This window comes from Cervus canadensis, chromosome 12 (assembly GCF_019320065.1).
Source record: "Cervus canadensis isolate Bull #8, Minnesota chromosome 12, ASM1932006v1, whole genome shotgun sequence".
NCBI classification, from domain to species: domain Eukaryota; kingdom Metazoa; phylum Chordata; class Mammalia; order Artiodactyla; family Cervidae; genus Cervus; species Cervus canadensis.
In genome coordinates, this window is record NC_057397.1 from 27701849 (window position 1) to 27729412 (window position 27564).

The 27564-nt window shown below is 37.7% G+C and overlaps 1 protein-coding gene across 1 annotated transcript in view; it reads right to left on the reverse strand.

The window, feature by feature from the left end:
- Positions 1–27564, reverse strand: part of LOC122450803 (cytochrome P450 7B1) — a 735954-nt gene that overhangs the window by 209874 nt on the left and 498516 nt on the right. The window contains exon 7 of the mRNA XM_043483042.1: positions 16313–16379. Coding sequence (XP_043338977.1) covers positions 16313–16379 — 67 coding nt within the window. The remainder of the gene's footprint in view (positions 1–16312; positions 16380–27564) is intronic.

Here is a 27564-nt window from a genome sequence, read left to right on the forward strand (position 1 = left end):
AAAATTTAAGCTTCCTATATAGTAACTTTTTAAGGTTTACTAAATTACAGATTTTGTATTTTTGTGGTATTTTCTTAAGTCAAACAATACATTTTAAAGTAGCATTTTAATGTGCTAATGTTCAGGAAAATATAGAAGCCAGTGCAAAATTACCAGCAGACATTCAAGTTTGTGGATTTCTGTGGGTTCTTTCGAGCACATTATACTACATTGGAGAGGACTGCCATAGGCTGAGTGAGATAAGAACAAGTCAAATTATAAAGCAGCTTTTTGAAGAGAAATAACTCATTAGTCAAAGTCAGAGCTAACTAATACCACTTTCCAAACCCTCCTCCCTAGACTTTTTTTTTTTTTTTAATTTTTTTATTAGTTGGAGGCTAATTGCTTCACAACATTTCAGTGGGTTTTGTCATACATTGATATGAATCAGCCATAGATTTACACTTATTCCCCATCCCGATCCCCCCTCCCATCTCCCTCTCCACCCGACTTTTATTGTTGCTTAGTCGCTAAGTCGTGTCCAACTCTGCAACTCCAAAGACTAGCCTGCCAGACTCCTGTCCATGGGATTTTCCAGGCAAGAATACTGGAGTGGGTTGCCATTTCCTCTTCCAGGGAATCTTCACAACCCAGAGAATAAACCCACATCTCCTAAATTAGCAGGTGGATTCTTTACCACTGGGCCACCAGGGAAGACCTAGACTTTACCATAATTATATACTCAGGTCAATTGTGATGCTCATACCTTACTATCAGGTATGGCCAGATATTTCATTTAACCTCTAACATAAAGAAAACATCTGATAAAGTTTTACAATGCCGTTGTAAACACCTACTTGATCTGGAAACTTACTGCTAGAATCACTACCCTGATCTGGTCATTCTCTGTGCCTACTGTCGAAGTATGAATAATTGTCTTGATCCTTGGAAAATGGCTGCTGGAGATGGTATAGTCTTGCATTAAGCGTGGTAGGTCTCTTTCAAAGACCTATGCCTAGTCAATACATTTTTAGTCTACTCAACGAGAATTTATTTATTAATTATACTAAATGTAAAATCACTGGACTGTTTCTTGAGAATGAAAATGGAAGTTGAGTGTGTTGTTAAGGCAATTTTATTATATACTTAACATTATAAGACAATGTTTGAGAGTCCTTATACTAATGGCATTGAGCTATCAGCACAGTCTGTAGCGTTTCCTAAGTTTATTAAATACATCTAAGAGTGATAGTCCTCGTGTCTTTTTATTTTTTAACACAGGCATATTTCTGACATTAGTAATTATTTCATGTGATTAAAATAGTTAATAGGGTGGTAAAGAGTTGATGTTTATTTAAATTGCTTAAAACTAAATTAAGATAATATTTTAAATGTATAAAATATTCAGCATTTCTAGGACAAACGTCTAATCTAAAATCAGTAAGTTGGTTTATTTCAAAATTTTAGTAGATGTGCATTGATGGTCCATTCTAGTGAATACTGACCAAGCTCCCTTATTTTACACTTATTTATTATCTAAAAGGTTAAGGCATTATGTAAAATAAGCAGCATGCAAAATAGGAAAATTATTATAGTATTAAATAATTCAGAGATTTTGGTTCAGTATTTGCAAAATTAAGATATTTTATTTAGATGTTTTCATTTATATTCTAATAGATTTTCGTACTATTAGGAATGTAAACACTTGGTTCAATGAATAACCCATGTTTTTTCATACACATTACATTGAGGATTTCCCAAACACAGACTCCTACAAATTTTTATATTTTGGGGTCAATGATTTATTGTTTTTTCAACCCAAATTTCTTAACCTTTGTATCTACATTTATTATTTTCTGTATACAGAAGAAGAGGAAACACTTGCTTAAAATACTTTATGAGATACAATATTTATATATCTCACTTTCTTCTTTTAAAACCTGTAGAGCCATTTTCCCTCAGGAGGAAAATTCTTTCACGCACCCTGTAAGAAAGCAAAATCTTCTAGGTGGTGGCTTCTTTATATACTTTCATAGCTATCATTGGATTTGTAGGGATTTCTGTACTCCAACTTCAGACTAAGGGAGATCTGGATTTTAATATCTAGATACATGTAGCTACCTAAGTCACCAGTTTATATTAAACTAAGCCAAATGATGTAAGATGGATTTAAACGTAACAGAGAACTGAAGCAATGTCCACCAACAATAAGTCAGAGCGAAGATATCCTCTAAAGTCCAGAGCTAGCCTGGATGACCTTGGACATGAAGGGGGAAAAGTAGCATTCCCGAGTGGTGGGAGCCAAGAAGGAAGCTTCATTATATTACACAGGTGGTTTCCTGGCCTTAAACTCTCATGTATACTTGCAATGTGTGTATGTGTGTGTTATATTTTCCATTTTCAGTTTTGATATCATTTAGGAACTTACTCTTCCTACTGAAATAAGTGAATTAAAACCACTCCTTTCATCACCACCACAGAGGCTGACTAGAGTGCATGGAGGTAAACACAGATATGAAACACAGAGATGAAAGCTGCAAGCCACACAAATACGAACAGAAGCCAATCCCCAATAATAAGCACCCAGGAGCGAGTGTTTTGAAGAGCACAGTAGAGGTAAGCAAAACCTCCACAGCAATCCCATTGATAACATTCTGCACTTGACATGAGCTTTGAAGAAGTCCATGATTAGACAAAGAACAAGCTCACTGATGAATGGAAGGAATCAGACCAAATTAGGATGGTTGGGAACAGTCACCCAGAATGTGGACTGCGGAAGAGAAAAGCGTGAACCAGACAGAGCGGTTTCCCGTAGCTATGCTTGAGTAAGGCATATTTTTTCACTACTAACTTCTCATTGAGGGAATGTTAGAAATGACCTCAGAACCCTCATGCATTGCTTCTAATGTATTGTACATTATATTTGAATCAACTATACCTATTTATCCTTCCTGGCCGTGGACTCGAAAATTCAAACCCGATTACTTTGTTAATGTTCAGAGAGAAGAATTCTTTCAGGAAGATTGTCAACAGACTACCACAGTCATAATTTTGATACTCATTGTAAGTGAACCAAATAAGGACACTGAATCAAACCAGCTGCCTCAGGGCCCAACCATCACACCTGCAACTCCGGGAAGTAACTTCAGAGTGGTCACCTTGGGAGGAAGTGCACTGCTTTGAAGAACAAAGTCATTGCCCAAGCCACGGTAGGGAGATCTCTTCTGGAGTGCTTTCAGCGTCCCTGATGTATGTTTTTGACTTTTGCGAACAGATAATATTTTCTTCTGAGTGCTAATGGAATATTTAAATGGTCTTCTGAACCAATCCGAATAAATAAACCATGTAATCATACTAGGAAAGCTCCTCATTTTCATAGGCAAGCTCTATAGTGCTTCCTAAAAGTCAGTCATATTGCCTCACAGACTCATTTGTGACCAGGTCTGATAACAAGAGTGTGGCTTAGAAAGAAAGCTTAAAGTGATTTAATCACAATACTCATTTTCACTTTATTAGTGGCTTTTTAGAATATTGGAGGTCAAAGGGTAAAGTAAGGAATAATCCCCAAACAAAGCTTAACGACAGAGAGAGTGTGTGTCCAATTCTTTGCAACCCCATGGACTCTAGCCTGCCAGGCTCCTCTGTCCACGGAATTCTCCAGGCAAGAATACTGGAGTGGGTTGCCGTGCCCTTCTCACGGGATCTTCCCGACCCAGTGATTGAATCCCAGGTCACCTGCATTGCAAGCAGACGCTTTACCATTTGAATTACCAAGGAAGCCCCACTACAGAGAGAAGTCATTTAAAATTCAGAATGATCCTTTCACAGTAAAAGCATTGGGAAGTGCCTTGACGCTCTGCCCCATCACCTTTCTAGCTGCATATTAAGAATAAGCGTATTTGAATCTTCCTGCAGGATTTGACTCTGAAATAAAGTCTCTAGGCAATTTCAGAGTTACCTAGAGAGTGACAACAGACTCTAGAGCCAGAGGACCTCAGGTCAAGTCCCACCTCTGCCTCTATCAGCAGTATGATCTGGGACAAGTTCTTTACCCTCTGTGCCTCAGTTTTCTCATCTTAAAATGAAGATAAATAATGGCATCTAACTCAATGCAGTGTTAAAATGATTAAACAAATTAATATATGTTCAGGCACTTAAAACATGGCCTGGAAATTAATGCCCAGTAATAATAATGCTTCCAGGTTGCACAGTGGTAAAGACTCTGCCTGCCAATGCAGGAGATGCAGGTGACGTGGGTTCAATCCCTGGGTCAGGAAGATTCCCTGGAGTAGGAAATGGCAATGCACTCCACTGTTCATGCCTGGAGAATCCCATGGACAGAGGAGCTGGCTGGCTACAGTCCATGGGGTTGCAAAGGGTCAGACATGCCTGAGCAACTGAGCAGGCACACAATAATATTAATTGCACAATAATATTAATTGCAATTAATTAATAATATTAATTAATAATTAATATTTATTTAATAATATTTTAAAAGTAATTATAGCTATTTTTTTTTAAAAATCAGACTCCTGTCTTTGTGTGGCAGTAGTAATTTGTTTTATTCTGTTAAAATCCAAAAGATTCATTGGAAGCAATCATTTCATTAATCAGTTTAGGGCTCCAGATATCATAAGTATTAAATAAATACATTTCACTTTGGAGAGTGAAGATCTATACAGAAAATGTTCTAAGATCATCCAGCAGTTTCCAAGGAGACATTGTAGAAATAGTTTGGACTATGGTGGCCACATTAGGACCCAAACCAACCATTTCAATGCTATAGGTATTCCCAGGTGGCACTAGTGATAAAGAACACGTCTGCCAGTGCAGGAGACATGGGTTTGATCCCTGGGTTGAGAAGATCTCCTGGAGGAGGGCATGGCAACACACTCCAGTAGTCTTGCCTGGAGAATCCCATGGACAGAGAAGCCTGCTGGACTATAGTTCATCGGGTTGCAAAGAGCTGACACAACTGAAGCAACGCAGCACGCACGTAGGTATTCAATACACACACAGATGTGCTCTCAATGTATTACCGAGGCTACTACAGCAAATAAATTAATAAAACCATCCAGTATAAAGTCGTGAGTTACAAGGCTTCAGAATCATTTCTTCCTTACTTTTACAGATGGTGAAGGACAGGGAAACCTGGCGTGCTGCAGTCCCTGGGGTCACAAAGAATCAGACACGATTGAGTAACTGAACAACCGCTTTTACAAATACTGATGACAATGAGCTACTTCTGAAAGGTTTGCATATCTGCGAGGACCATGAATTCCAAACCCTGGCCTCTTTCATGCATCTTTCATGGGGGGAAAAAAAATCTTTGCAAGATCTTATGTTTTGCTGACCAAGCAGTATTGAAAGAATTAGAAGTCACAAGGAAAACTCTGAAGCAGTTATCTGACTTTCAGAAATAAACTGCATCTCCGGGACCCACTAAGCAGAATTCAGAGTAGAAATCAGTATTTCATGTAAATGTATCCCCTTCTTTCAAGAAGTAATAAAACTGGAATAGGTGGGACCACACCGCCAATGTATTTGATGATAATAGAACCGGTGATACAGTCCAGTATCATCTCAAACTAAAATTGGGAACCTTTCACAGAAAGAATTATTTCAACCACTGTAAACAACCAGGAATCAGAGGGAGGATAGAAATCGCATTCTGCTCTCCTCTCACAAAGCAGCTGAAGAATATTATGTTGCTATTTCAATAAGAATAACACTACACTGATAACAGACTCTATTCAAAATTTAATAAAGCATTAGTCCCTTAATCAAAACATGACTATGAGGCTTGGACTGTCGCTGAAAAGCAGAATAATGTGAACAAAAGAGAAATGGAACTGTGTCTGAATACCAACTCTACAAACAAATAACATCTCGTTATACATGCAGCAATTAGAGACAGGAATTGCCAAGCCATTCTCAACTTATCTCTGCCAACCAGGGAAAAGTTTAAATCAGGAACTCAAAGCAGGTATGTGACTAAACAACAAGCAGTCAACCAATAAAATGCCATAATGCGTATATGACCATATATGCTTTTTTTGGGCTTAGACTGAAAACATTATCTGCATTAAAAATATAGAATTATAAAATAGCTACCAAAATTTATAACTATTAATACAAGCATAAAGAAAATAAACTTTTATTGTAAATTGTATATGTAATTTATTTAAAAGTTTATAAGTCTTTTCCCTTTAAGTCAGCACATGCAATAGTTAAAGAAATGGTTACAGAAAGTTTTTTTGGATTCAAACCATTTGGGTCTAAATCCTGACTGCCACTTACAGACTTAGGGCAAAAGAGTAAACCAGTTTTCTCATGGATAAAATTAAGATAATAATTGCGATTACCTCACAAGTTTGTAAAAATTTAATAAGGTAATGCTTAAAAATCAAACATTCATTATCACTATTCAGAAAATAGAGTCCAATGAAAAATTTTAGAAGTCAAAACTTCCATAAGAAGGCTTGAATTCCATTGGTAACTATATCCCAGTTGTACCCCAAATTGAACTTGGTTATTTGGACTCATTTTCATTTCTGAATAATGATTTTTAAAAGTCATTTACCACTTGGTTACTCAAATCAATACAGGTTCAATCAGGTTTGAAGAGTGCCATGACAGTATCGGATGCCATCTTACAAGCTAATCTTCAGGTTCAGGCTGACAACTCATATTAATACTTTTTGCTCATATGGACCTTGAATTGCAGTGGATTAATAATCTAATAAAACACAAATACATGAGACTGATTTAGAGTTAATGTGCTTATTATAATATTGAATATATGCTCAATTTTTTGCTTTGATTTTCTTTTTTATTTACATTCTTTGAATTTCTGGAGCTATTCTCCTTAAATGTTGCTGTGCCAGATGGTAGCTTTGTAACCTGTTTTCCTGTCCTATGGCCTTTCCTTAGGACCTTAGCAAAGACCATGGTCTCTATCATTTTAATGGAACTTCAATTCTTCATACTAAGGACTGCAAAAAGCGTGGCTGAGTCACCTTGGGCAAGAATCCGCAGCAAGGGGCCAAGTGGAGAAATATAAACCAGCTATAGACAACAATGCCAGGTGTCTGGGATACATGGAGAGAGTTTGTGTGGCAAGTGGAGGTGAGAGACGTCAGACTGCAGCAAGGACTCGGGCGTTCTCAATTCACGCACAGGAAAGGAGGGCCAGATCATTTGGAACTGAACAGACAGGTGACTTGTGTTAGAAAGCAAGATCTGGTCCCCATCACAGTCAAAACCAAAGATCCAGGTTTTTTGGACATCAACCGATAGCCTTGCTTTCCCTTTCAACCAGGTTCCTAAGCCAATAGCCAGTCTCCTATTTGCTATACTCTTATGGGGCTTCCCAGCAGACTCAGATGATAAAGAATCCGCCTGCCAATGCAGGCGACTCAAGTTCTATCCCTGGATGGGGAAGATCCTTGGAGAAGGAAATGGCAACTTATTCTTGCCTGGGAAATCCCACGGACAGAAGAGCCTGGCATGCTACTGTCCATGGGGCTGCAGAGTCCGACACGAATTTGAGACTAAACAATAACAACATGGGAAGACCACTACATTTTGTTTCCAACTCTATAGCTATAGTTGTTCAACTAACACTCAGAGACATTGTAGCTGGTTTGTCTTTATTTCTCTTCTCAAGCATTCTCCCAGGCTCTTTCAGCTTCCAATACCCTTTGATGTAAAATCATCCTGTCTCTGTGATCTCGCTGTTCTTCCCTAGGCAGGACACTTTGAAGGGAAAGTTTCCCCCAATTTACCCAGTCCATGTCTCACTTCTTCTGAGTCTGTTGTCTGGAAGATGATTCATCCACTTAACTACCCAGTCAGTCCATCCATCACCCACTTATGTATTTAGTGGGCAGAGCATAATCCTATGGGCCAGTCCACTCGCTGGGTGCTGAAGATATTCAGAGACAGCACAACAAACCCCTTTTTTCACGGGCTTACCTTTCAGGGACAGGATCATGGAATCTTTGAACACATTTTAACTTCATTACCTCTTTAAGAGGGCTTCCCCATTGGCTCAGCTGTAAAGATTCTGAGAACCCTAACTCCAAATACAGTGAGTGTTATGGATTGAATTGTGTCGTTTCAAAAGCCGAATGTTAGGGGAATCCCTTGGGGGTCCAATGGCTGGACTCAGCACTTGGGCTGCTATGGCCTGAGTTCAATTCCTGGTCGGGGGCACAGTCAAAAAAAAAAACGAAAAACAAAAAAACTGCCCCAAGCCCAAAAACAAACAAACAAATCAAACAAAACAAACAAAACATTCATATGTTGAATCCCCAACCCACAATGTGACTATTTTTGGAGATAGGATCTTTATAGAGAGAATTAAGGTTAAATAAAATTGTAAGGATGGGACTATAAGTTCAATAGGTCTGGCATCCTTATAAGAAGAGGACAGGGTACCAGTTATGTGTGGCCACAGAGGGGAGGTTAACCATAAAGCTCGAGGTGGTGGTTAACTGTCACCCCAAAGTAGAGGACACAGGAGAACAGAAATTGTCAGCATCTTGACCTTGGACTTCTAGCTTTCAGAGCTGTGAAAAAATAACTTTCTGTTGTTTAAGCCACCCAGTCTGTCATATTTTGTTATGGCAGCCCTGGAAAGTTAATACAGTCACATTCCATGGTACTGAAGGTTAGTACTCCAACATATGAATTGGGGAGAAACAAAATTCAGGCCATAATGCATAGTTACACATAGACTAATGAGGAGGCAAAGCCAGCCTGGCAATGAATTTCGAGAAAAAACGTCCCGAGCAGTGCACGAAGTCCCCATGACAGGACTGAGCCCCCCTTAAAGGCAGAATGGTCCATCCAGAAAGCCAGTGTGCTTAGAACCACATAGTCCAGGGAGAGGAACAAGGTCAAATTGGAGGCAAAGCCAGATTATGTGGTAACACGCAGGACACGGCAAGAGGTTTTTATCTCATTGAAGTGGCGGGCAACTTTAGATGGGTTTCAACAAATGAGGGACGTGATCTGATTTGTACTTTTAAAAGATCATCTTCTCGATGTATAGACTGGACTGTAGAGAGGCTAAAATGGAAGTGCCAATAACTGTTACAAAGGGATGGAAAGATTCTGTGTGTTAGTTGCTCAGTCACGTCTGACCCTTTGCAACCCCATGGGGTGTAGCCCGCCAGGTTACTCCATCCATGTGATTTTCCAGGCAAGAAAACTGGAGTGGGTTGTCATTTCCTTCTCCAGGTGATCTTCCTGACCCAGGGATTGCAACTGGGTCTCCTGCATTGCAGGCCGAGTCTTCACCATCTCAGCCACCAGGGAAGCCCTGGCACGAAGCTATCAAAGCTTTAATATTATTTTCAAAAAAAAAAAAAACATAGTTTTCTATTAAATCAAAATCACAAGGAGCATAAAAAAAAATCATTATTAAGAAAGATTCCACAAAAAAACAAGTCACTAATTCTGAAGGAAATTTGTCACAACGTTAGTAACACATGAGATTTTCAAGAAAAGGGATAAGAACCTTTGTCACAGGAGCAGAGGGGAGAGAGAAGCTTTTCTGAGTGCCGTCTCATGAGCAGAGGCTGGATCAGCACTGTGGGAACGCAGTAGGAAGGGTTGCAACAGACAAACAGCCCAGGCATTCTGCTTTAAGGAGACCCACTTGTCCCCACCTGGGGACTTTCTCAGGAATCCAGATTCAGCAGATGGACACATGAGAAAGGCCGCAGGGTTCATGGGTTTCTATCTGCATTATCTCAGACAAGAGCTGATTATTGTGAAGACTGTCAGCATACGCAGGATAACATCAGGGAAAGAGAAGAAGTAGCAAATGCCCCAAGCTTATTCCTCCACGTGAGCAGCAAATACACTGCCTATAACAGTCGAAGTCAAGTTCATGAGAACTCTGGAAACTAGTCAAATGTGTATAGCAAACAAGTGAATGTTTAAATGAGAACAAAAGAGCTGACTCTCAGTTTTAAAATGCTGAGAAAAAATTCTGTCAAGCCATTATCTACCTACTAAGCTAACAGAACAGAAACTTCAGGGGCCACACACAGTAAAGAATACAGACTTTAGAAAATTAATACAGAAAAATCACTGTACAACCAAATAAGTACTCCAGTAAGTAGCAACAAAAAGCTGTGGAAAGGAAAGAGAATCTGATCTCCAGGGTTATCATATTATAATGTTCGGAATACCCAGTTTTCAACAAAATATTACAATTTGCACAGAGAATCAAGACAATAGAGCCCATGAAAAATAAAGAAGAATTAACAAAAACTGTTCCTGAAGAAGCCCAAACATCAGACTTTTTAAACAAACTTTAAATCAAGTATTTTAAATATAACCAAAGAACTAAAAGAAATTTTGTACTGATATCTACAGGAAATCACTAGAAAGTTGTCTTACCAAACCAAGAATATCAGTAAAGAGATATAAATTATAAGAAGGAATCAAATAGAGACCCTAGAAGACCTAGTTGAAAAGTACAATAGTGCAAAAGAAAATTTTACTGAAATGGTTCAACCGCAGATTTGAACAGATAAGATAATTATTAAACTTCAGACAGGTCAATAGAGGTCATTTAGTCTGAAGAACAGAAAAGGAAAAGAAAAACAAAAATGAACAGAGCCAAGAGACAGATGAAACCTCCTAAAAGCATATCCTCCTACATGTAATAGGAATCTTAGTGGGAGAAGAAAAGGAAAAAAAGATGTAATGAGTACTGGCCAGGATTTGGAGAAAAGGGAGTCCTAGCACACTGCTGGTGGGAATGTAAACTGGTGCAGCCTCTATGAAAAACAGTATAGAGTCTCCCCAAACAATTAAAAGTAGAACTACTACATGATCCAGTGATTCTACTCCTGGGTATTTACCCAAAGAAAATGAAAACTAAGTTTAAAAGATGTATGCACCCATTGTAGCATTATTTACAATAGGTAAGATATGAAAGAAACCTAAGAGATCATTAAAAGATAAGTAGATAAACAAGTGGCGTATATATATATATATATATATATATAACTTGGCCATTACTTGGAATATTACTTGGCCATAAACAAGGATAAAATCTTGCCATTTGTGATAATATGGATGAACCTAGAGGGTATTTTTTGAAGTTAAATAAATCAGGAAGAATGATAAATACTTTATGATTTCACTTACATTTGGAATCTAAAAAAATACATCAATAAAAACAAATAAAAAACAAAACAAAAAAACAGAAAAAGAGTCATAGGTACAGAGAACAAATAAGTGGTTGCCAGAAAAGTATAGGGAAGGGGGAATGAGAAAAACAGATGAGGGAGATTGAGAGGTTCAAACTTTTAAGTAACAAAAAAACTGATTCACAGACAGAAATGTAGAGTGTGGGGAATAATTATGTAATTTCTTTTGTATGGTAACAGATAACAAGTAGATTTATCATGGTGATCATTTTGAAATGTACAGAAATAACGAACCACTATATTATGTACCTGGAAATAACACAGTGTTGTAGGTCAATTTTAACACTTCAAAAATATACAAACAAACTCATGGAAAAGAGATCAGATTTATGATTACCAGAGGCAGCAAATGAGAAGAGGGAGTATTGGATGAAGGCAGTCAAAAGGTTCAAACCTTCAGTTATAAGATAAATAAGTACTAGATATGTCACGGACATGATAAACATGGTAAAGATAATTAATGATGTTGTATGTTACATGTGAAAGTTAAGAGAGTAAATCCTATGAGTTCTTGTCACAAGGAAAATATTTCTCTAGTTCATGCTGTATGTATATGAGATGATGGGTGCTCACTCAACTTATTGTGGCAATCATTTCATGACTTATGCAAGTCAAAATGTTATACTGTGCATTTTAAACTTATACAGTGCTATACATTAATTGTATCTTAATAAATCTGAAAGAGAAATGTTCACTAAAACAACACATATAAATTTCTTCTCATTTTTGTGATGAATTTTGTCATTACAGACTATACAACTGAATTACCTCCAATTTCTTTCCTTTTTTAGATATTGTCTCAAATTATATCAGTAACTGTTTTTTCTCAATGTTTTGACCTTTCATACATTCACCACTTTGACTTTTTATATATATCCCCTCTTTCCTCCTTTATCCTATTTTTCCTTTATTTCATCAAATGATATAATTTCACTAAATGATATTTTTGAAAACCTATATTTGATTCAGAAATACAATTTTTTTTCAGCTAATACTAATCCTTTACTTCTACACAATGCTTTAGCATTAACAAAAAGTTATCAATTACAATTCCATTTAGGATTCAAAACCAACTTGTAAAATATGTAGAAAAGACATTTAACTTCCATAACAGCTCAGAAGTCAAGATGCAGTTTATAGTATCAGAGAAAGGGACAAATTCAGACAATCGGTCATATAAAGAGAAATATAGCTGCCAGTTATGCTTTATAAACTCTACCAAATAGAACCAATTAAGGGAAGAACAATACAATTACTAATAATTTGATTAAAAAAAAAACTTCACCTCAGTGAAAAGTATTCACACATAAAGCACTGCATTGAAAACTCAAGATAAAACCTTTACTTGAAGACTGGAAAATCAAAATGTCAAAGAGAACGTATATAGCAAACAATAAAGGGAATGATAACACACAAACTATAGCATCCAAGGTAACTGAGGATTTGTCCCAAGATGAAGGAGCTGCAAATCAATAAAAATTCCATGAGATTCAACAAAGCAGTACATTCTCACAAAGGCATGACTTTATAAAAACCTTGCAAAATGATGCAAAGGATCTTAAAGTCAGAAACTAGATAAAAGCACTAGAAAAAAGAAAGAAGCTCAAATACGCTGAACTAATAGCTCAGTTTTTGCCCTTCAAAACAACCCCTAACAATTGGGAAGTGTCAGTACAGGCGAACTTATAGCATTTAACAGATCCTTCTCAGCTAAATCATATTCTGATTATGGCCAACAACTGTAATTAGGAAGGGAGACAGGAAAGACAGAGAAGTGAAAGAAAGAAAAGCATGGAAATAAGAGAGAAAGGGAGGAAAGAAGGAAGAAAAGGAGGGAGGGAGGGCAGGAAAAGTGCTAACCTGTGGCCAAGAGGGAACAGCTTAGTAATTAGGAAACCAAATGGTGCCAAAACAATTTTCCTTGGAAATGAGTGAGATAAAAGTAAATCACAAAAATAAGGATTCATGCAAGGAAAAGACAGCAGGAACAGTGAAAGTTTTTCATAATGACTTCAAAACTAGAAATCATTCTTAGCAAGAGAATGTCTAAATAAGCCCATTTTAGTCTCATGATATCCTGTTGAGACCACTTAAAGAGTACATCACAATAAATGCCCTCCACAGTGGAGACGGCCCTTAGCCTTGCAGGAGTCAATCACAGGTACTCCTGGAACCCCCATAATCAAAGTAATTCCTGGTTGTGTGTCTTTACACCAGCCATTAGGATACACCCACTGGCATGCTGAGATGGTTAGGATCTGTTTGATACAGGAATACTTTTCTAAGAGCTAGTATACATATATTCAATTCAAGTACACCTTGGTGACATGTGAAAAGGATCTGATAATAATCAACTAAGATTCTAAAGCAAGTTCTACAAGTTACCTATCATTTATGGAAGAATCAAGCACTTGACAAATCAAAGTATTCTGCTTCTAAGTGAAGCTAAATATGTAATATCCTGTGATCAGAACTTCAACGTGAGCTGAAGGAACTAGTAAAAAAATATCATGTCATTTTTTTGCTTCAAAGTTTTGCCTTTCTTTGGTCATAAAAGTGACTTAGGACAAAAACTATGCTGCTATTTCAGTAAGAATACAGTTCTCTAGAGCCTCCCTGGTGACTGACTCAGCGGTAAAGAATCTGCCTACCAATGCAGGAGACCTGTGTCTGATTCTTGGGAGAGGAAGATCCCCTGGAGAAGAAAATGGCTACCCAGAGCCTCTTGATGAAGGTGAAAGAGGGCAGTGAAAAAGCTGGCTTAAAACTCAACATTGAAAAAACTAACATCATGGCATCTTGTCTCAGCACTTCATGGCAAATAGATGGGGGGAAAAGTTGTAGTAGTTGCAGATTTTATTTTCTGGCCAAAATCACTGTGGACGGTGACTGCACCCATGAAGTTAAAAGACACTTACTCCTTGGAAGGAAATCTATGACCAACCTACATAGCAAATTAAAAAGCAGAAATGTCACTTTGCTGACAAATGTCCCTATAGTCAAAGCTATGGTTTTGCCAGTAGTCATGTACAGATGTGAGAGTTAGACTATAAAGAAGGCTGAGCTCTGAAGAATCGATACTTTCGAATTGTAGTGCTGGAGAAGACTCTTGATAGTCCCTTGGGCTGCAAGGAGATCAAACCAGTCAATCCTAAAGGAAATCAGCTCTGAATATTCATTGGAAGGACTGATGCTGATGCTGAACTTTGGCCACCTGATGAGAAGAGCAGACCCATTGGAAAAGACCCTGATGCTGGGAAACACTCAGGGCAGAAGGAGAAGGGGGCAATAGAGAACAAGATGGTTGAATGGCATCAGTGACTCAATGGACCCGAGTTTGAACAATCTCCCAGAGATAGTAAAGCACTGAGAAGTCTGGCTTGCAGCAAGCCTGACTTGCTGCAGTCCCTAGGGTCACAAAGAGTCGGACACAACTTAAAGACTGAACAACAACAGCCCACTCCAGTATTCTTGCTTAGAAAATTCTATGGACAGAGGATCCTGGTGGGCTACAGTTCATGGGGTCACAAAGAAGCTGAACACAACTTAGCAACCAAGCAACAACAGCTCTGTAAGGAAATTTGCTAATTTTTTAAGGAGAGACTGTTCTGTTTGAATACAGAGCATTGATCAAAATTCCAACATTAAGTAAAATTTCAACTCTTTAAGAATCAGGATTAAAATCACTCAGATACATTAATATGGTGACATTAAAAAGTTAGATTTTACCCAGGTGATGTTTGAAGTGTAATTTTATCCTCAGATTCTCAAGGGTTATCTGAGTAGCATTTATATTTCTCTAAGAACCATTCACATTTCTACCTAAAAATATTTCTCTCCTCATATAAATTTCATGAAGTTATTATGTTGGTCCACACAAAGTTTTCGGTTTACCCTTCAATAGCCAAAACTTCTCTTAATGATTACAAACACTAAGAGATCAGTTTTGTTTGGGTTGTTGTTTTCATTTGCCACTTAAAACTACGGTGCAGGCTCCAATTTCATGTTAAATTCCCAACATGGGGTAAAATTATAGTTCTCAACCCTAGTGCACACCAAAATCATCTGGGAGCTTCAAAATGTACACCTGGGTTCCATTAAAAGATTCCATTGATTATAACCAGTCTCCAATAAAATCTGTGCTTCATAGTTCTTGAACTTCTTCAAATGAGTTTAGATTGCGTCTAGGACTGAGAAACACTAGTTAAGGAAACCAAGAGCAATGAGTCCCTTTTTTTTTTTTTCCTACAGTGATAACCACCAAAAGAGAAATATTTCAACCTGGAAAAAATTAGAACTCAGGTTGCTGTATTGTGTTAAGTCTTAAAAAGCACATGACTACGGCTTCCCTGGTGGTTCAGCAATGAAGAACCCACCTGCCAATGCAGGAGACATGGGTTCCATCCCTGGTTTGGGAGGATCCCACATGCCAAGGAGCAAACAAGTCCGTGCCCCAAAACTATTAAGCTCATGCTCTAGAGCCTAGGAGCCACAACTTCTGAGCCCACTTGCAGTGACTACTGAAACCCACGTGCCCTAGAACCTGTGCTCTGCAACATGAGAAGCCACCACAGGGAAGAGCCTGCACAATGCAACTAGAGAAATGCCAGTGCAGCAAAAAAGACTCAGCGCAGCCATAAATAAAAATAAATAAATAAAATTTTTTAAAAGGCACACAATTAAAAAGAAGCACACCATCATAAAAAGACAATCACTCATACATTATTCTAAACATTTTAATGTGTAAAATGACCCTTGGTAGATTCAGAATTAATTGGTATAGACCTAACATGTAGAGACTAATCAGCTGGCTCTGAAAAAAGTGAAATGGAAAGAATGAGTCTTCAGTGTCCTGGTCTTTCCCTTCTCTTTCCAACTATTTCTCTCTGAATTTTCAATAGTAGCTCATCCTACAAGGCTTCTCTAGAGAGGTAAGGTCACAGGAAGATAACTCCAGAAGAAAATACAAACGATTCCTTCTCTGGAGTCAATTTTTTGTTGTTTAACACACACCTGATAAACACAATGGCAGTAGCAATGCAAACCAATAGAAGGCTGATGAATAAAAATACATTACTAGATAAAACAGTTGTCCTTACCTCTAAATGTGGACATGTATCTTTCTCATGGCATTGCATCCATAAAGTTTCCAGAAGACTTTCTTGGCTACAAAAGAAAAAAAAATCTCTTTAGTTTTTAAACAAGGCAATAAAATGTGTTTGAAATTCGGCTGTGCCACTGTCTACCTGAGGAAAGAAACTTTTCTAAGCTTCAACTGTAGAATGAGAAAATAATAAAATATAAACATTAGACAGAAAAAGGCAACGAATATTGATGGAAACTTTTGCACTTGCACCATTTTCTTAAGAAAATGTTCTTTCATCTCAAGATTATGTATATATTGGGCTGACCAAAGAGTTTGTTTGGGTTTTTTCACACAGTATTGTTTTTCCAAAGCATTTTTACCCCTATAATTTCACATTGTACTTAAAGAAGACAGGCATTAGAAACACAATAGCAATTTATTTTAAATTGTATTAGACATGTAAGTGGAGTTTAAGGGTATCTCTTATCAAAGAATCTCATCAGAATCACTTGGAAATTCTTTAATATATTTGTAAATTCCTGTGCTACTCATGGATGAACCCAAAGTGAATCTCACAGGGACCTTAAGCTGCTGAAGAAGTTCTTATGCACAGTAAGGCTTGAAAATGGTTAGGAAGATATTTCACAATGCCCAGAAGACTGTTCACATTCAGGACTGTTCACAGACAAAAGAGTTACCTTTCAAGGTGAGGGATTTCCTGTTTCTAGACAGCAAAATGTCCATGTGTGCGTGCTAAGTCTCTCAGTCATGTCTATTTTTTTGCCCACCAGGATCCTCCATCCATGGAATTTTCCAGGCAAGAATACTGGAGTGGGTTGCCATTCCCTTCTCCAGGGGATCTTTCTGACCCAGGGATCAAACCCAGGTGTCCTGCATTGCAGGCAGACTCTTTACCGTCTGAGTCACCAGGTATCGGAAAATGAGTATTCCCACAAATTTAAAACATGTTTTACAGTGAGATTCATGCTGTAATATTGTCTAGAATAGACATGAACAGACACGATGGTTTATAGTTTATAAATTAACAATATAAAGCAAAAAGGACCGAATTTGGGATAAATTTATTCTGGTTTGGGGCCTCAGTTCTGCCAGCAAAAACTTTGTGGCTTCTGAACTTTAATTTCCTCCTTTGAGAGGTAGGAGTCACAAAACTGAGTTTCTCAAGGTAGATGTGGGAATAAAATGAGGTAATGAATTCATACATACTTTCACTCAAGTATAACAGTCATCATTTGATATGAAAGCATTTTGTAAATGTAGAAAGTCCAGGTTAAATATAAGAACATGTTCTTTTCAATAGCAAAAAATTTTGTTGAGTGATTTTGGACAGCGATAATATTTTTTAAATGATCACAAATTATATACACATTGTCACTTCAAAGTATAAAAGCTGGAATTTAAAGCAGTTATTCGTGAAATCTAATTTAGTGTTTGAAAATATTCTGAAAACCTAGATCTATGAAAATAAGTGATTTGGAGATGTTTTACTCACCAAACTAAAGTTGTAATAAATGGGAAACTTTTAAAAAATTAACTAAACTTCAAGCTAAATTTTAAAAAACCAAGACACATTGTTACTGCAGAACACAACAATGAAATAAGCTGACAATAACAATGAAATAAGAACGGAGTTCTTGAATTGGAACACTTGAATTTCCACATATCTATCTTATTAATAAAGCATCAGACCCATGACCTCAATCATGTAATGATGGGAAGAGATGGTTGGATGGCATCACCAGGTCAATGGATATGAATCGGAGCAAGCTCCAGGAGTTGGTGATGGACAGGGAAGCCTGGCGTGCTACAGTCCATGGGGATTCCAAAGAGTCAGACACAACTGAGCAACTGAACTGAACAGACTGATGGGAAGATTCCCACAAGATGTGCATCCGGCCCATTATTTTCAGACCACATACTGAATCAGAAAGACTTCTGATTGTGGACAAAATGAGACCATCTTGAGCCCCTTCCCCCACTTTTGTCTTATCTGGGTCAAACAAGATGGATATCAGAAGTACACAATCCTCAGTTTTGTCTAAATATCAACCCAGTGAATACATTTTGGTTCATTGGCTTCCATTATTGCTATGACAAGAAAGCACTTGAATGAGATTTGAAACATCTTTAAGAGATGATACTAAAATTGAGCTGGCTGATTCTTTCTCATTTACAATAACACTTCATACATTAGTGATATGTCTGTCTATAACACTCTTTAGTTTATTATTTACATGGGAAAATGGAAAATGTTAAGGTCTGTAACCAAAATATTAAGGTCCAAAATCGAATGCAAAAAAGGAAGAGAAAAAAAAAACATGTAATATTCATATCTGAATTCAAATAAAATTTTGCAACAATTTTAAAATGTGTATGATATCCACTTTTTGATATAGCACATTACATGAGGTCGTTAATCAAATATTTAAAAATCATTTGTGAAAGTTGTGATCTAAAGACAAGAGCCCCATGTAAACCCATGTGAGACCATTCATTTAGATCTTCTTATATGTGGTGCCTCAGCTTTTCCAAAGCTCTAACGTGGGAAAAGATGTGGAAACTGAAACCCAGCTACTGTAACAGACTGAGAAGTAACCCTTCATATGAAACTATAGTCTTTGTTTTTAAGTTTTTATTAGAGCAGTTGCTTTACGGTGTTGTGTTTCTGCTACAGCAAAGGGAATCAGCGATACATTGCAATGTGCTGTCCTCAGGAGCTCCCCAGCGTTGGACTCTTTGCAACCCCATGGACTGTAGCCCACCCAAGCTCCTCTGTCTATGTGATTTTCAGGTAAGAATACTGGAGTGGGCTGCCATTTCCTTTTCCATTCATGTCTGATGAACACCCATATACAACTAATTTTCATTCACTTTACAACCTGCAAGTTTCCAGAAGGTAAATATTGGAAAGAGTGGGCTAGCAGGCATTTGGTAAATGTAAAGTCAGATGCATCAATGCATCACCTGGTGCTTTGTCAGATATCCACATATGAATGAACTATACATATATATGCATATATACACATGCACATATATCACATCTTGTTCTAGAAACAGTCAAAGGCAGATAAATGAGCAATGAATTTCTTTTTCAACTGTCATAGTCTAAATCACTTTCAGACATATTTCTGCAGGAAAATTCCTATGAATTCACAAAAATAGAAATATGACTATATTTTCTCTCCCAACTAAGGAAAAATAACAAGTGTTTCTGCCATCAAATCTATCTTAATTAGTAAAGAAGGGCTTTTGTCTCTCTTTTAATATCTTAAGTCCCTAGACCAAGTCTGTGTCCTTTTCAGCAACGGGCTCCTCATGTTCTCAGCCGAACAATTCTAAATTCAAATTCTTCCTTTCTGAGGCCATGAACATGCTTTGCTCAGCCCAGATTCTTTCTCTTTGCTTTCACAGGCACTGCAGTGAAATGTCTTCCCTGCTGTGCAACCTGCCAACTTCCTAATCACACCCCTGCCACCACCCAGCATCTTGTGTGGGACGCCAGCCACTTTGTGAGACCCCAGCCACTCCAAGGGGTTGCTTATCTTCACCATAGCTGTGTTGGAGATGGTTGGAGCTGGTTGCTGAGATCCAAGGTTTCAGAAGCAAATGATGTCACATTGGCTCTTTGAAGCTGACCATGATGGGAGCATTTCCATTGTGGAAATCAACAAATGCTATAAATCAGAACTTTTATTTTCAGATGGCAAGTGCACCAGATTATGGCTGACAAATCTTTCTTCCACTCTATGACAGTATTGTGTTAAACTGCCATTTTCTTAATCAATATGCCTGGATACAAAGGCCCATTTTACTATGCGACATTGACTAAGTTAACTTTCCCAAATAATCATAATGGGATAATATAGGTGTCTATCTCATACAGTTCTTGTGAGGATCAAATGAGATGATTTATATAAATATATAAAGGTACACAGTACTTTGTAAATGCTAATTGCTATTATTATCTACATTTAGTGTTCTTACTATTTTTTAATTTTTACCAAAATAAACTTTTGTCTCCATGCTCATCTACTTTTAAAGAAACTCCCCCTGTTGTCTTTCAATACATATAGAAATAATACATTTTAGGCAATCTAATGATTCAAAAATCTGGCAGCATGCAATCAATGAATAAATGGCAATAAAACAATCCATTTTTTTTTCTTTTTTTTTATTTTATTTTTTTATTAGTTGGAGGCTAATTACTTCACAACATTTCAGTGGGTTTTGTCATACATTCATATGAATCAGCCATAGATTTACACGTATTCCCCATCCCGATCCCCCCTCCCACCTCCCTCTCCACCCGATTCCTCTGGGTCTTCCCAGTGCACCAGGCCCGAGCACTTGCCTCATGCATCCCACCTGGGCTGGTGATCTGTTTCACCATAGATAGTATACATGCTGTTCTTTTGAAATATCCCACCCTCACCTTCTCCCACAGAGTTCAAAAGTCTGTTCTGTATTTCTGTGTCTCTTTTTCTGTTTTGCATATAGGGTTATCATTACCATCTTTCTAAATTCCATATATATGTGTTAGTATGCTGTAATGTTCTTTATCTTTCTGGCTTACTTCACTCTGTACAAGGGGCTCCAGTTTCATCCATCTCATTAGGACTGGTTCAAATGAATTCTTTTTGACGGCTGAGTAAAATTCCATGGTGTATGTGTACCACAGCTTCCTTATCCATTCATCTGCTGATGGGCATCTAGGTTGCTTCCATGTCCTGGCTATTATAAACAGTGCTGCGATGAACATTGGGGTGCATGTGTCTCTTTCAGATCTGGTTTCCTCAGTGTGTATGCCCAGAAGTGGGATTGCTGGGTCATATGGCAGTTCTATTTCCAGTTTTTTAAGAAATCTCCACACTGTTTTCCAAAACAATCCATTTTAGGAAACAAAAGATGACTTATGTGTGGCTATCTCTTTTCCAGAGCATAGAGGGCCCTGAGACTGGGTGGCATGTATCTTTTCTCCATACACTTCTACTCTAGCAGCAGGAGAAAAAAATTCTCACAAAACTGTTTTACACTATGCACCATGAATTTGTTTGTGTGTTCATTTAAATGTTCAGCATTGATTATATTTGGCAACAGGCTTACAATCTCAGGGAAGTAAAAGAAAAACAACTAGGAACTTCCCTGGTGATCTAGTGGTTAAAACTTCACCTTCTAATGCAGGGGGTGTAGGTTTGATCCCTGATTGGGGAGCCAATATCCCACATGCCTCTCAAATCAAAAAAATCAAAATGTAAAAACAGAAGCAATACTGTAGCAAATTCAATAAAGACTTTAAAAATAGTCCACATCAAAAAAACTCTTTAGAAAAAGAATAACAACTAAAATTAACAGCATTCACAGGCACAATTGTATTTTACAATGTATGTACGATTGTTACCTTTATCATCTTCATATTACAAACCAGAATTTTAAGGCATAGAGAAGCTAAGAATTTGCTAAGGTCTATAGAACTAATAAGTAGTGGAGCCAGGGGTCAAGCCTAGAAAAGTCTGTTCTTCCAGCAAGAATCATACCATCATTTGCATACCCACCTAAAAATACTCTAGGCCATTACCCAAACCATTCACCCATTTCAGTGTCAAGAATCTGACACCAATCCTATCTTCATCTTTTGAGAGAAGATAAGATAAATACAGAGTGATTTCCTTCAAATATACTAGGGACAGAGGAATATAATCAGTACAATATGCAATACACAATACAGTGCCATTCTAAAGACTCCAACAAAAACTGCAAAGAACTATAAGAGGAAAGGTCATGAGATTATATCCTGATTAACTTATCCATGTTCATCCTTTTAACAGATGTATGTGTTGGGAGATGGGAGGTGGCAAATTATGTGCAAGTCATCTGCTCATATGCTTGGTGATAGAGAAACCTCGATGAATCAAATTGAATTTCTGTCCTTTAGGGCTTATGGGTTGAGCTTTCAAGTACTTACACAAGGGAAAAACAAAACGTTATTGAGAGTTTTTTTCAGACTCAGAGTGTTTTTTTTTTTTTCAGACTCAGAGAGTTTTTTTCATTATTGAGAGTTTATTATTCAGACTCTCATGACTTAAAGTGTGGCCCAAGGATGGTTGAAATCAACAAGTGTGCATGGTATACAAGTCACAAAAATTAGTGAAACATATTAGTTTTGTAAAAGAGGCCACAGATACAACAGGATTAGAAGCACAAAAGACCAGAAAAGCATATGGTAACTGGGCAAAGGCATTTTTTTAGCAAGAAAGATAGAAACACCAATGTTCAGAAAGACATGTATTTAGAAGCTATTTGAAGAACTGTCTAGGAAGACAGAACATTGATACTAGATTGCATCTGACCACAAATGGGCAATTTATTTCTGGTTTAGCAGGAAAAAAAAAAGTAGCAATCTAACCATATAAACGTCCATTTAGACCAAATCTTAGAGATAGTCAACACGTTCTCCCAACCCCATATATTCTCCCCTCATTCCATCCTGTGGATCAAGCAAACAGCTATGTTAATAAAAGTGCCCAAAGCAGGCAAAGATAGGATAAAACCAAACTCATTTGGGAGTGTACAAGGCTTCTGGCTTTTAAGTGGGCATCATAAAAGTGTAACAGAACAGGGATTATCCATCTCTTTAAGTATCCATCTTGTAACATCTTACCGAAAAACCCGAACAAACTTTTTGGCCAACCTAATATATGGATGAGGCATTCAAATTTTGCATCTTGTTCTAGTGTATTCCAGCTGTCTCATGACAACAGGCTGAACTCAAATAGATCCTGAAGTTGTTTTACTCAGGATTTTGATCACATTACCAAACAGAAAATGCTAAATAGATAAAGTAAAGAAGCAAATGAATGAATACACAGATGATGTAATTCTGATATGTGTCAAAGTCCTGAAAGTCCAAGGTCCATTCCAAGGGTCTGTTTAAAATGGGTATTCCCTTTTCTCTCTTCCTCAGGTTTGTCTACTCTTTCTTATTTATTATTTTCTCTTACCGTAGGCTTCAATGTGTTTTGTTTCTGAGTATTTCATTCAGTTTGGTCTAAGAACACTAGAAACTTAGGAACTTCTAAAACTAAATGAATTACCAGATTAGTCGACTAATGTAAATGATCTGTCTCATCCTCAGTACTCCCAGGTTTGTCCCTTTAATCTTCAGTGGAATTCTATCACCTAGAGATGTGTGTATTTAATTTTTATTTGTATTAGCACCACAAGGGTGGGGATCATGTCTGTTTTCATAGTTTTCCTCCCTGCAATTTCTACCCAGTTATATGCTATAGTAAATACCGAGTAAACACCAAAAAATTTCAACCCCACCTACTCGTAATTTCAACAGAGTGCCTTTGGATACTTCTCATTCTTATAAAAAAATAAAAAATAAAAGTAGGAGAGTAGGGATAAAAACATGTCGATGTTAAATGGACAGCAAAAGAGAACGGAGTTCCAGCCAGCATGTGTATGTGTATATGTGCTCAGCTGCTTCAGTCGTTTCTGACTCTGTGCAACCCTATGAACTGTAGTTCGCCAGGCTCCGCTGTCCATGGAATTCTCCAGGCAAGAATACTGGAGTGGGTTTTCATGTCCTCCTCCAGGGGATCTTCCCAACCCAGGGACTGAACCTGTGTCTCCTGCATTGACTGGTAGGCTCTTTACCAGTAGCACCACCTGGGAAGCCCCTCCAACTAGCATACAACCCTTCAAAATGGCCACTGGGATTCTAGATACTTGGAACCTTGTAAGGTGGTACCATGGATGGAGGTCTCTCTCCATAAAGCTTTCTGCAATGATGGAGTGCCATATCCCTGAGCTTGTCAATAGGGTAGACAGCAAGAGCAGAGAGCTATTATGTACAACTACTCAAGAAGACTAGCTCAACTAAGGATCATTTTATTTCTGCTCATTTAAATTAGGATTAAAATTGCTAGACATGACTGACACATTGGACAACAATTCATATTGGACAACACAACTCTAGGTTCAAAACTAGCACTAAGTTACGTGCTGACTTTTGATGCCAAAGAACAATCTACAGTCATCTCAACCAAATACTTCAGAATAGGACTGAGGGACAATCATGCTAACATTTTAATGAATCATTTTTACTCTCTTGTGTCTGGAGAATAGAATACTATTTTTCTGAATAATCATTCTTATTGATGCTGAGCCTTTAATTAGTATAAACCATAACCTTCAAGCTAAATAACTTAAACTTCTTTAAAATCTCTTAAAGGACAGCATGATCTTATCTGCCTATCATGTCAGTGATGGGGTTCAGAACATGCTTCCCTAAAAGAATGACACCTTGTCATATTGATTATTTTAAGTTGAAGGAATTTGAAAAATGGCAGATGCAAGAAGGACTCTCTGGACTTTGCTGGTGGCTCAGTGGTAAAGAATCCACCTGCCAATGCAGGAGATGTGGGTGTGATCCCTGATCCAAGAATATCCCACATGCCATAGAGCAACTAAATGCATGCGCCACAGCTATTGAGCCTGTGCTCTAGAGCCCTGGAAATGCAACTACTAAGCCTGCGTGCTCTAGAGTCTGTGCCGGGCAGCAGGAGAAGCCACCGCAGCAATAAGCCCATACACTGCAAATGGAGAGTAAGACCCCAATGGCCACAACTAGAGAAAAGCCAGAGCAGCAACGAAGTCCCAGCACAGTCAGAAATAAATAAAAAGGAAGACTCTCTGAATTGCTCCTTCTCTCCTGAAGCCGGTGTTAAGACCCTCATGTGAGAAGTGCGTCCTTGTACCTGGAGGAACAGAGCATCCTTGTCTCTGAAGACAGAGGTGCCTAGAGGTACCAGGATGAACAGACTTTACTCATCTTCCCCCAGATTACTGTCCACAGCTTGTACCTTTTTTGGCCCATCATGTTTCTCCAAGCTTTTTACTCTTCATCAAACTTAGTACAAAAACATTCAGCTTAACTGTATCTTTGAATTTTGACTTCCTAATGAAGGCTTCCAAGTCATGTAAAACTTTTATTAAATACATTTGTCTGCTTTTCTCTTATTAATCTGTGTTTGTCAGTTTAATTTTCAGGCCCAGCCAGGGACCCTTCAAGGGTTTAGGAAAACCTTTTTCTCCCTTCTACTAAGCCTTCCAGGCGGTATGGAAAGGGTGTGGTGTTTGTGCATGAAGTAATCACTTTAACTGCAAACTGCATTGCTCCCTTGCTGTTTCCTGCTCTTTAGCATAGGGTCTCTAACCTGGTCAGAGGTAACAATACTTTAAACCAAGAGGTATGTCCAAGTGTTTCCTAAAAGTGGCAGAGCCAGTGCCCTCCCACAGGGCTGGGCGCCCCTGGCTTCCCATTATTCCAGGGAGGGCTGCTCCGGGCCACTTCCACCATCTGCTTCCAGCTGTGTTGGCAGAACAGAAAGTCAAACGGGCTCCAACAAACTGCAACCCCGAATTTATCATAAAAGCCACCATTTCTATTTCATTTGGCTAGTAAACAATCTCACACTATGAGGATGGTTAATTATAAATAACAGTCTAGACTCTTAATTGAAATCTACATTTATTTAGAGCTTTTTCATGAGGCTAGAATTAAGAAACAAAAAAGCATTAGCAATGAATGGAAATGGACCACACAATTCAAGTAGAAAAACCTTAAAATCCAAGCATTAGAGTGCTTCTAACAAGTAACAGTACTTCTCACTTTAGCAGAAATTTCCCTCTCCTGTTCAGTGTTAAGTCTTCCATCACTCCTGAATTGAAAGCAGGAGTTGCCATTGCTATTTTTGAGACTAGAGTCTACCTGCAGAAATAAATATAACTGATGTAGCATACATCAATTATACTATAAAACTGACGTAGTTTTAGAGTGAAAGAGAAAATTCATGAAAATCCACCTTTCATTAAAAAATATTCATGATTGCCTGTTGTACACAATTAACAGAGCTAAGTGCTATATGGCAGTGATTTTAGAAATTTTGATTGCAAGAAACAGTAAGAAATGTATTTTATGTTATGATACAGTATACACTTACAAATGTATTTATGTGACTTAAAATTTTATGAAACAATATTTAATTTTAATATGTGTAATACCTCCTAATATTTTCTATCCCCTTCTAATCAGGAATTTGTTATTATAATCTATTTAATAAAAATTATGTTAAACTCACTAAATTAATCTCAAAACCCACTAACGGGTTGAAATTTGCAGTTTGAAAACTATATTGAAGAGATGGCAAGATAAATAATACTCTACTTCTTGTCCTTAAGGAGTTTGGGTCAAAGAGCAAAAGTAAACCCCCCCCAAAAAAAAGAGAGAGAGAGAGAGAGAGAGATAATAAGAATAAGAAAAAGGAGAGAAAAGGAAACAACCTGAGTGTTTAATTAAAGGAAAGACTGTTAAGAGAATATTACAGGCATCATGAAAGTTTAAAAAAGAGATGACGCTCAGGTAAGAGGAAGGTTTAATGGAGAAGCTGATGTTTATGATGGAACTTGAAAGCAGGTAGGGTTTCGAGAGGCAGATACACAGAGAGCAGAAACGATAATCCAGATGGAGTTCACAGCATGGGCCAAGGCACACAGATGAATGAGGAGAGGAGGGGCAGATTTCGGAAACAGTGAGTCATCCATTTGGCTGGAGAATAATGTTCAGTCTGAAGTAATAGAAAAGAACGTTGGAAAGATAAAAGGAAGTTTAAGTGTCAGGGTAAGTATTATTTTAAAATTCAGTAGACAATGAGGAAGAATTTATAACTGTCCACCCACCTATTCATCCATTTATCTATCCATCCATTCAACAATTTTTTAAGCTATAACAGGCAAGACCCTCTACATGTACAGGAGAAAATGTGTAAGAAACAACTCCTGCTTCTTTACTGTTTATATTCTTGAGAAGGTATAAAACTATTAAGCAATCCACTGTAACAAAGAAGGAGCCATTTTAGAAAATTAATCTGGCAGACTCTTGGAGAAGAACTTTGATCTGTAAGAGACTAAAAGAAGGAAAGTCAATTATGAAATGAGAAAGTCTAATTGTCTAATAAGTTCGAAGGTGAGATGGAATTGTTTCTGTAGGTTTGCATGTTTTAGCTCTGCCAGTCAAACTTCCTTTGTTCTTTTACTGAGAAATTGGTATGAGTTTGGCAGCAAACCATCTTCAAGGCCAGTTCAGCATTCCTCGGCAGTGATGTCCTATAGAACCATCTGCCCATCCACTATCGCTCATTTATTTTGGCACTAGGATGTATTTATGTATATCTCTTTTGT